At 52.2% G+C, this 10930-nt stretch overlaps 1 protein-coding gene across 1 annotated transcript; it reads left to right on the top strand.

Moving 5' to 3' along the window:
• Positions 1-7376: 7376 nt before the first annotated feature.
• Positions 7377-10128, top strand: POU4F3 (POU class 4 homeobox 3). The gene is made up of 2 exons (XM_019414201.2): positions 7377-7615; positions 7933-10128. Exons 1-2 carry the CDS (start codon positions 7496-7498, stop codon positions 8827-8829), a joined length of 1017 nt encoding a protein of 338 aa, XP_019269746.1. The 5' UTR covers positions 7377-7495; the 3' UTR covers positions 8830-10128.
• The last annotated feature ends 802 nt before the right edge of the window (positions 10129-10930 follow it).

Here is a 10930-nt window from a genome sequence, read left to right as displayed (position 1 = left end):
TACCTCCAGCCTGGAAGAACTGCCTATAAATACAGTGGCACTTTAGATAAAACTTTCATGCAGCTATTTAGATCCTTTAAAATATAAATGATTTCCTCTAAATTTTTTATCATAAATCAGGGCATGGAGCTAGGCGACAAGACGCCGATTTCCCCCCTGATGGGAGCAGAGCCTTTGCTTGTTTTCCCTTTTTCTTTTTCTTTGCTACTTTTCTTCTCCTTCTCCTCCTCCTCCTCCTTCCCCTTCTTCTTCCTTTTAATTTACAGAGGTTGGTTAGTGACTCTGCTTCTCTTTGCTGTGTGGGGTGGGGGGTGGGGGGAGGGAACAAGTTGCGGGAAGTTTCACCCCCTTTCCTGGATGGAGGCTGCCTGGTGTCTGTGGGAAAGCTCAGCAGACCTGAGTTCAGATCCTATCCCTGCCACTTGCTCCCGGTGGTGCTACCAGGAACACAACTTCTCTGAGCCTTAGCAGTCCTGTAGGCAAAACATAGGTAACAATAGCACCTACATCATAGACAGGGTAGATGTTAGGATGAACAGACATGATGCACACAGCCAGGCGGACAGAGTAGGAGCTCAGGAAGACAATGAGCTGTACATTGGCAGACAAGTTACTTCACCTTTCTGAACCTCAGTTTCCTCATCTATAAAGAAAAGGTGGAAAGATAATTCACTTTGAGGGAGTTATTATAAGGAATGAAAAAGACAACAGCCAGATTCTAAGCTTCTTGAGCCAGTGACCACATAAACCTTGTTTATCATTGCATCCCTAGACCTAGCAAGTGTCCAGCTCAGAAGAAGCGCTTGGCAAGCATGTGATGGCTACACAAAACAACAGTGTTTTCTGCTTTGAACTTGGTTTCCATTTATGGTGATGGATTTGACCTCTACCCTCTTTCCAAGATTCCTGCTTAGAACCTTGACTTATCCACATTGAAAGGGCCTGTGGATCTAGTCTTGAGTAACCAGAGGCCCAGAGCCCATGAGTAACTTGTCCGGGGTGACACAGCAAGTTAGCTATGTATCCATGTTTGAATCCAGACCTTTCCCCTTGCTGCTTCTTCACAATCAAGCTGACTGGGTAAGAGAAATGGCCTAATCCTTTGGCCACAGAAGAGCTAACAACCAACTGAGTGACATGGGGATTGACTTTATGACTTTGAACTCTAGGATGCCTATGAACTGGGGAAGAGAAAGTCAAAACCAGTCTTTGTGGGCCAGGAATAGGACCACGTGGTGATTGAGTCCAGATTCTTGAGAACAAGCAGAGAGATGGCCATGCTACTGATGGCATAGATATTCTAAAGTCTTGAGCTCAAAGATGATGACACAGCAGGACCTATTTGGTGGCAGTGGTTGGAGGGGGGGTAGAGTATGAAAAAGTCACGCACTGATGTAGGAAGTTGTTAGGAAGAGTCTCCTGGAGAATGGCGTGTCAAATCCAAACTACTGACTGATTTTCCTTGAAGCAGTAGACTAAACCCAGAAAATGTGGGGTCTCTCTCATCCATTCTGGACCACTGCAACCCCATTCCTATACGGCTGCAGGAAGTAGACCTCCAATCCTATCACCACCCTGCTTAAAAGCTCCAGTGCCCGCCCCCCCATGGTTCAAAACCCAATTCCCCTGCACCATCTGGTGCCTGCCTTTGACTCTGTCCTTTCCCACTTTTGCGATCTCCTTACTACACTCCAACTACCCTCGACGTCTGCTTGTTCCTGAAAACGCCATTCTTACTCCCACATCAGGTGTTCACACTTGCTGTTTCTCTTGTCTTCCGTTTTATGCTTCAAGCCTTCACTCAAAGGTGACTCTTTTGTCCAGGCAGTCTCTATTCCTGTATTTTCTCTGGTTTATCTTCTCTGCAGCAGTTATCCGGACTCCAGGCTGTCTTGTTTGATGCTCACTTGCTGCTGAAGTATCAGCTCCATGGGGGGAGGGGCCCTGGGGAGGGTGGGGTCTGCCTTGTTTGTAGCTGAATTCCTATCTGCTAACATCGTGAGGGCCACAGAGTAGATGCTCAATAAATGTATTCGGTGAAAGAATGCATGATGGACAAGGGCTCTAGGACATCCCTCGCTTGGTCCCCTCATTTTTCAGATGAGGAAACTGAGGCCATAAGGAGTCAGAGACCTGCCAGCCGTACTGCCGGAGAGTCAGAACTCAGTCGGCAGGGGACGCCAGGGCAGGGGAGGGCTGGCGCGTGGCGACAACTCCTCAGGGGTTGTGGGCCTGGGGCTCCTGAGTCCCTCTGGGCATCTCAGATCTTCAGAGCCCCACGCAGACAATGTGAGGCGAGCGGCCGCAGCAGCTGTGCAGGCGGCAGGTACATGTGAGAAGTTTGTGAGAGGAGCTGAGAGAAAGGGAGAGGAAGGCGGGCGGCTGCGAACACCTGGCCGGGCAGCCCCGCCAGCTGCCTGCCCGCGATGGCATCTCGAGTTCGGGCAGTCCTATCGGGCTATCTCCCATTCCACCCCTCCTCCCTGTCCTCCCCTTCTCTCCAAAGTGGAGCTTGGCCAGGGATGGAGGTGGGAACTGGTAGCCACTGGCTTCTGGAAGCGGCCTCTGCCGGAAGCAAGCCTGGAGCGGGGCCAGCCTCTGAGCCTCTGGAATAGAGGCCACCTCGCCTTCTGGGAGAGAAGTAAAGCCTGCTCTTCCTCCCAGTCTCAGCCTCTGGGCTTGGGGGATGGGGTGGGGTGGAGATTCTGGTGCCAGCCCAAGACCTTCATTAAAAGCAGGTTCAGAAGTTAGAAAAACCTGGGCTCTAATGCCCACCTTACCATGCTTCAATGTGTGGGTTGGGGGAAAAAAATCAGTCTCGCTGTGCCTCAGTTTTCTCATCTGGGAAATGGAGATAATAATATAATGTCAAAGTCTTGATGTGGAGATTCAGTTATAATTCTTTTCTAAAGCACATAACCCAGAGCCTGGCAGTCCATAACTGGTTTTTCTTGTTATTACCATCATCCTACTGCCAAAATCGTAGGGGAGATATTATTCAGGCATTCATTCATTCAATGCACATTGTTATATTAAGCTCCTATATGGTACCTGCCCTGTAGATATAGGCAGTGGAGACACAGGGACAATAAGACCCATCCTCAAAGAAGTCCCAGGGTCCTTCAAGGAGCTGAGGCAATGAAACATTGTGTTCTTACCAAGACATAATAGAGGAGGACACAAAAGACTCAAAGAAGAAAAATTTATCTCTTGGAGTCTTAGTGAAACTTAAACTTAAATAATTATTTTAGGGTCTGAAAAAAATAATGTCAAGTAACAAGTTTTCACATCAAGGTTTTCAAGTTGAGAGTCCCAGGTCACCCGCTGGCAAATCATAAATGTCTATTAAGAAGCACCTCAGGGGTGCCTGGGTGGCTCAGTCAGCTAAGTGTCTGACTTGATTTTTTCATGATATTATGTTTTGTGGGTTCGAAACCCGCGCCCTGCTCTCCCCGCTCCCCTGCAGTCTCCTGCCCCCCTCCCTCGCCCCCCCCCCCCCCCACCGAGGGACTCTGCACTGATAGTACAGGGAACCTGCTTGGGATTTTCCTTCTCTCTTTCTTCCTCTGCCCCTCCCCCCCCCCAAAAAAAGAGGCACTTCACTCCCATGGGTAGCATCTCTGCATGTCGTCATCTTAGGATGTTTTGTTTTAAGAGGCTGCAGATTCCTGCATGATTCCTGCTGATGCTAAAGTTGAAAACCACTGGCCCATAGGAAAATGCCCCTGCCCCTCTGCCCTAGCTTCCCTACAGGGCTAGTCCTTCCGGAGGGACAGAGTGCTTTGTGTTCTGATTTAGAGTTACATGTGGCAATTTTATGTCCCCACTAGAGTCTGAGCTCTCCAAGCAGTGTGCTCTATGCCTACAGAACGTATCACAAGATCCAGCCATCAGTAGGTATCCTGAAATGACCGTGGAATGAAGAAAGTGTCCCCATTAGTGTCACTCACATAAATGCCCATGTGGTCCCTACTTGGACCCTCAGACAGATTTCGTGTGGCCTTTATGTGGGGTGTGTGCATGGAGAGGGGGGAGGGATGTGCATGTGCTTTTTAATTGTAATTTAATGCCACAGGGGTGAGGATGGGGCATTTGGTCTCCACTTTACGTCAGTCCCAGTCTTCCCTGTTATATACCCAACTGATCTGCTTTACTGGACTTGCTCCTGACAGAACTGAAGCTTGAAAATCCTATAAAGTATACAGTGTTCATAGTTCTTCTCGTTCTTTTCTCTGTGGTCTTTATCTCATCTCCTCTCTCTCCAGGGCCTTCTCAGAAAGACTGCTCCCTAAGGATGGGTGTCACCTTACTGCTGGCTGCATAGACCTGTCAGTGGACCTTCACTGAAGGGAAGGATGAGAAAAATCCAAAGAACACAGGTTGCCTGATGCAAGAGTGGCTTTCGATTTGTGGTCCTAATGCCTGGGGATGCTAGGACAGAGGCTGGTGAACTGAAGGCCAGCACGGAGGCCTAAGGAGGTCAGTTACTCTTGCTCTGGCTCTGACCCTTGCCTGACCTCGACCGACCCTGGCAAGTGTCTCCCAGCCCCTGAGGGGACAAAGCAGAGAAGGATGGATGTGGATGGGCCTTTCCTTCTGTTTCCAGGGGTTCAGCTTCTTAGACAATTAGGGTATGATTAGGTGATTGTGGGTCTCAGGGCACCATGGGGTCAGGCAAGTTCCAAAATCTTCTCCCTAGAGGATTCAGCCTCCCTTCTTTTCCTTCCCTGCTTTCCATTTGCCTTCCTGCATTGAGCAGAAAATGAGAATGAGTGGTCCTAAACGTTGGTGAAGTGATGAAATAATGCTGCGTTCAGCTTCTGGGAAGTTAAGGTCCTAGGAAAGAAGCTCTTGACTCATTTAAAATGTGTTTCATTTAAGTTAACCAGAATGGTACTGTTTGGCTGGAGCTGGAAGTTCCTACCATCTAGTCCAGCCCTCTTCTTGTGGGTAAACTGAGGCCTGGCCAGGGTCACACAAAGCCCAATATTAGAATGCTGTCTAAGAGCCAGCTGTCTTAAGGCCCACAGTTCTGGTGTGTATTCCGTATTTCAAGAATTCCACCAGACTTGCTCTGTGTCTTGTGCGTGAATCTACATCTTCTCCACTGCAGTGCAAGTTTATAGTCAATTTCCTGCCGTGGATTTTAGACTGGTGACTCTGTGAGGGCAGGGATGGAGTCTGATTCACATCTGTGGCCCAGCCCTCTGTGTGGAGTCTGGCACAAAGCAGGTGTTGAACGAAGGAAGGACAGCAGGGAACCAGATTGCACCTTTAGATCAGTCATTCTCCAGGGAGATTATTTAAGCCACCCCGGCTCCCAAATGCTTTAGCTTTAAGTGTTGAGGGAAGAAGAAGAGAGCAACAAACATTTATTTCATGATTTCACTGTGCCAAGCAGCATGCTGAAAGCTTATCTCAGTGCACTGCTCGCAACAGTTAGTGGAGGGGAAACTATTTCATATATGATGAAAGTTCAGTCCAACAATGTTTGAGGTGGCTCATGGCCTCTAAGTCAGCAAGAGGCAGAGATGCATGTTGAATCTGAGGGCAAGGCTGCGCCCAAACATTAGGTTGTGAGGTTTGCCTAGCACTAGATATGGTGCTCAATGCTTTCCTTTCTATTCTAGTTTGAAAACACCTTCACCAGAACCCAAGAAGGCAAACAGGAGTGCAGTTGCCGTTTTACAGACAAGGAAACCAAGGCTCAAGAGAAGTTTAGTGGGAGGGCAGCCCTTGGCCTCAGGCCCCTGGGCTCAGTCCTCCTCCCCGGTTACAGGTTACAGAACGGTTACAGGACGCACAGGACCCATGCAAGGGGGCTGGCTGTAATGCGGAGAAGAGGGATTGGCAGGATCCGAGGGTGGGGAGCCCAGATCTAGGCAGGATTTGCTCTTAGGCCAGAGGTGACCCCTCCACACCCAACCGCCGTGTTCACATTCTGAGAGACCCGGCCCGCATACGCGGGCGCGCAAGGCCCAGCCCTCTGGCTGGGGAGACTTCTGAAACTCGAAGGTCGCTCCCCGGCGGTGGCGGCGTCCGAGGTGAGGTGGGCTCAGCTGGGCGCGCAGGTCTCGGCTCCGAAGCCCGGAGGGCGGCGCTGCGGCGCGGTCCCAGGATTCCCTATCCATTATTCACGATGTTTACTAGCGCGGGCAAAGGAGAGGACACCAGGGGGAAGGAGAGGGGATCAGAGCGAGGCGGGGGCGGAGCAATACTAACCCTGGGGCACTTCGGGTCCCAAAACTTCGGGAGGAAAAGTGCGAAATGATGAAGAGCTGGGAAGTCAGATGTGGCGCTCGGCACACAGTAGGCCATCCGTAAATATTCGTGGAATGGATAACGGAACGAGTGAGCCAAGGGCCCTGTTCCCAACTAGCTCTGTTGTCTCGGGCGAGTCACTTAACCCCCTCGTTTTCCTCACCTGGAAAGCAGAATAACAGTATCTACTCCGCAGAGTGTGCGGATACCATGAACTAAGTCTCTAAATAGCCTACCACCTATTAGGAGCTCAAAAATGGTAGCTATTGTTCTGGCGAATGGGGCTTGTGAGGTTTGGCAGCCCAGTGGAAGTGCACTGACTGACTCCCAAGGCCGGTGGGCAGTTCTGAACTGTTACTATTCTAAACAGAACTCATTAAGCTTCCTTCCACTGACGGGTTGGGGAAAGGGAGAGGGGGCCAAGTTGTCTTTCTCTAGCGAAGACCAGAACTGCCAGCGTTGGGAGGAAGCCGCTGGTCTCCAAGACCCGGCAGACATTTATTTCCCCCATTTCCACCCCGCCGGGCGATTGGGGTCACCTGGGGCTCATTCTGGCAGCCCCTCACCCTCCCTGGAGCCCGTCTGGGCGCTTGGAGGCGCCTCTTCGCTGAGCCGCGGGGCCGGACTCTGGTGGACGGCTCGGGCGTGGGGCCAGGAGCGCCCTGGAAATGGGCAGTTTGGCGGCAGCGAGGCCGACAAGGAGTGTGTGTGTGTGTGTGTGTGTGTGTGTGTGTGTGTATAGAAGGGTCAGCTTCCTGGACCCACTCAGGCCGTGGCTGCCCTTCGATCTGGACAGTGCGAGTTGGGACAGGACGGAGAGGTTTGAGACTTTGGGGGAAACTAGTCCACCAAGAAGAAACAGTCCGGAAGGTCTGCCGGCCTGGAGCCAGGCGGGGCGGGGCAGGCCCGGAGAGGCCAGGCCCGACCGGGGTATAAATGCTGTGGCGGGGGCGGCTGTGGCGGGCGTACAGACGCGCGCCTAGAGCTGCTGCCTGGCCTCGCCTCCCGGGCCGCCCCTGCGAGTCCCGGGCGCGTGAGCACGCCTGCGCGCGCCCGGGCCCTTCCTGGCAGGCTGCTTGTAAGATGAGTGAAGAAGCAGGTGGGGGAGAGGGGAGGCAGCGAGCGAGAGGGCGAGGGGAGCGCGGGCGCTGAGCGGCGCTCACTTGGAGCGCGGCGAGCGAGCGAGACGAGCCTGATCCATGTCCCTCGCTGCCTCCCTGCCAGGCGCGCGAAGATGATGGCCATGAACGCCAAGCAGCCTTTCGGCATGCATCCGGTGCTTCAAGAACCCAAATTCTCCAGCCTGCACTCCGGTTCCGAGGCCATGCGCCGAGTCTGTCTCCCAGCCCCGCAGGTACGTACTGGAGCATAATTACCGCTCTAAGGCACATTTTTTGACAGGCACTAGCTTCATGTTTTTTTCATGTCGCCCAGAACAATCGCCGCTGTCTGAACCCCTCTCCTTGTCTCCCCCGCGCTCTCTCCCGGCGCGCTCTCTCTCTCATTCATGTCTCTCTGATCCACACGTCTGTTCCAGCAAAGCCTCTGTCTCCGTATTAATTTTTATGACCTGGGCTTTGAGGAGAGGCATCTCGGTTGCTTGAAAATGTGTTTTAATCCTGAGTTGACAGTATTCCCCACTGACCGTGCTGTGCGCCTTCTCGCTTGCAGCTGCAGGGTAATATATTTGGAAGCTTTGATGAGAGCCTGCTGGCACGCGCCGAAGCTCTGGCGGCGGTGGATATCGTCTCCCACGGCAAGAACCATCCGTTCAAGCCCGACGCCACCTATCATACCATGAGCAGCGTGCCCTGCACGTCCACTTCGTCCACCGTGCCCATATCCCACCCGGCCGCGCTCACCTCACACCCACACCACGCCGTGCACCAGGGCCTCGAGGGCGACCTGCTAGAGCACATCTCTCCCACGCTGAGCGTGAGCGGTTTGGGCGCCCCCGAGCACTCGGTGATGCCGGCGCAGATCCACCCGCATCACCTGGGCGCCATGGGCCACCTGCACCAGGCCATGGGCATGAGTCACCCACACGCCGTGGCGCCTCACACCGCCATGCCCGCGTGCCTCAGCGACGTGGAGTCGGACCCGCGAGAGCTCGAGGCCTTCGCCGAGCGCTTCAAGCAACGGCGCATCAAGCTGGGAGTGACCCAGGCGGACGTGGGTGCGGCTCTAGCCAACCTCAAGATCCCCGGCGTAGGCTCGCTCAGCCAGAGCACCATTTGCAGGTTCGAGTCTCTCACTCTCTCCCACAACAACATGATCGCGCTCAAGCCGGTGCTCCAGGCCTGGCTGGAGGAAGCCGAGGCCGCCTATCGAGAAAAAAACAGCAAGCCAGAGCTCTTCAACGGCAGTGAGCGGAAGCGCAAACGCACGTCCATCGCAGCGCCGGAGAAGCGCTCGCTCGAGGCCTACTTCGCTATCCAGCCGCGGCCCTCATCCGAGAAGATCGCGGCCATTGCTGAGAAACTGGACCTTAAAAAGAACGTGGTGAGGGTCTGGTTTTGCAACCAGAGACAGAAACAGAAACGAATGAAGTACTCGGCGGTCCACTGACTGCGGCGGGGCGCGGCGTCCGGGGCCGGGGCCAGGGCCGGGAGAGCGGAGTGTATGCCACCCCCCAGAGTGTGTGTGTGGGGGGAACGGTTATGGGGAACTCCAAGACGTTTCCTGGCAGGTCAGGCTGTCTCCCCCGAAGGCACAGACTTTCCCCTTTATCCTACCTGGTTGCCTCCCGGACTTCTCTTTCTCTTCTTTCCTTTCCATTCCCACCTGAAAAGTTATGGCGCTAAGAAAAAAATTCCTGAAGGGCAGGCCCCGAGTGGCAGACGCTGTCCGTGGTGCTGAAAAATTTCCCTCGCGCGCTGGACTGCGAAACCACAGGGCAGGAGCCCCAATGCAGGGGACAGTGAACTGGCCCCGACCACACTACTCCGGGGTGAAGGCGCCACTTTGCTAAGCGTGATTAGACAAAGGTGAAGGGATGGGAAGGCAGTGATAAACACTAATACAAAGTCTAACTGGGGCACAAACATGTACTGGAGATTTATTTAGAGTATATAAAATACTGTATGTTTCCAAAGGATAGCCTTATACTCCTTTCCTCTCCTAAATTCTATCCATCTCATCCTTTGGTTTGCTGTAAGTTCTCTAAGGTAGCACGGACTAGGTTCAGGGAAAGTGTGCGTGAAGTTGCGAGGTCCCAGCTGTTCTCTGCGGTAAGTCGGGCTCCCTAAAAGATGGGCTCAATTTTGGCGACTGAAAATGCCGGGATCTCAAAGCTGGTTGCAAGCAACAGCCGGCAACTGCTCTAGCGCATCCTCCAAGATCTGATGGTGTTTGAGGGGGTGATTACTGCCTGCTGGAGGGATGGGATTGGTAGTGTTCCGGTCGGACTGAGGACTCTCTGCCCCCAGCTCGCTCCTGCAGCCAGATTTCCAGCGCAGCATAGAGGCGGCTTTTCGAAAGTAATTGTAACTTCTCTGAATCATATGCAAGTCCTTCCAACACATCTAACCTCATTGCGATTTTATTATTGTTGTTGTTGTTAGCATTGTTATTGGCTATTATTTATTTAACTCTGCTTCTTTCCATCCCCCTTACATGGGTGTCTCCTGGTGGAGGTTCACTTGTGATTTGGAGCGGAAAGAGGAGCCAGACTGCTGGCCTGGACCCTTCTCACCGCCATCCCTCTGGCCCCACCACATTTTATCTTTCGTTGCTTCATGTAATTCGCGTGTTGCTGTGTGACCTTGGTTTTGTTCTCCAAATAGATACAAATAAAATATTAAGTTTTCTTCTCTATTTACCCCTTGAATTAACTCCTAAAATAAATGCTTTATTTTTCAACCCGAATCACAGTGCTTTTCTTTCTCAGAGGCTAAGGAGTACTAGTCTTGGAAAGGATTTAAAAGTGAGGACCCATAAGGGCTGGGTTCTTGCTTCTGGCAGGCCAGTGTCTGGCCATCTCTCCCCTCTTCCACACAGCTGCACCTTGTCACTCAGATCTCTAGGGAGAGCTGGCCGTTCTTCTCTGGACCTCAGGGTTACAAGGCACTTCCCTCCACACTTCCCTGCATGTGAATCTATCAGCCTCTGTTCGGTCAACTAGACTCAGATCCACCGCAAACTTTGAAGCCTGACTGATGAGAGTAGGAGCGCCTAGTACTTGCACTCATTGGCTGAATGATCCTGAAGCCAGTTTCTTACCTTCTCTAAGGCTCGGACTGCTCTGCTCGCCTGCAGGATTAAGATGTTAATATTTACCTCACAAAGTTATTGTCAAGATTAAATAAGATTGTTTATTTGAGGCATTTGGTAGCGCTTGGTGCTCAAGATGAAACATTATTTTAAAAGATTCAAGTGGCCTGGCAGGAAGTGGGTGGATAGAAGCAAAGAGGGAGGAAAGTGCTCTTTCCTGGGACAGAGTCCGTTGGGGCCCCTTCGGGGTCATTTCAGAAATTCATTTAAAATTGTCACCCAAGAGCTTACTCAATTCATGGTCTATCTCATCTTCTCTATGAGGAAGGAGGTGCTAAATGGTACATCTGCTGTCAAGATCCTAGCCTAGTGCCCTGCGCACAGTAGGTGCTCAAAAGATGGCCATTCCCTTTTCTTTCACCCCCTCTAAAAGGGGGAAGAAACCCTTTTATTTGTG

This window comes from Panthera pardus, unplaced genomic scaffold (assembly GCF_024362965.1).
Source record: "Panthera pardus isolate Hobbes unplaced genomic scaffold, ASM2436296v1 HiC_scaffold_2, whole genome shotgun sequence".
NCBI lineage: Eukaryota > Metazoa > Chordata > Mammalia > Carnivora > Felidae > Panthera > Panthera pardus.
This window is presented reverse-complemented; position numbering and strand designations above follow the sequence as displayed.

Excerpts from the sequence above, each read along its gene's own strand:
- POU4F3 (XM_019414201.2), top strand. The coding sequence starts at position 7,496 with ATGATGGCCATGAACGCCAAGCAGCCTTTCGGCATGCATCCGGTGCTT. Across the intron at positions 7,616-7,932 it reads TCTGTCTCCCAGCCCCGCAG|CTGCAGGGTAATATATTTGG; the intron begins GTACGTACTGGA and ends TCTCGCTTGCAG.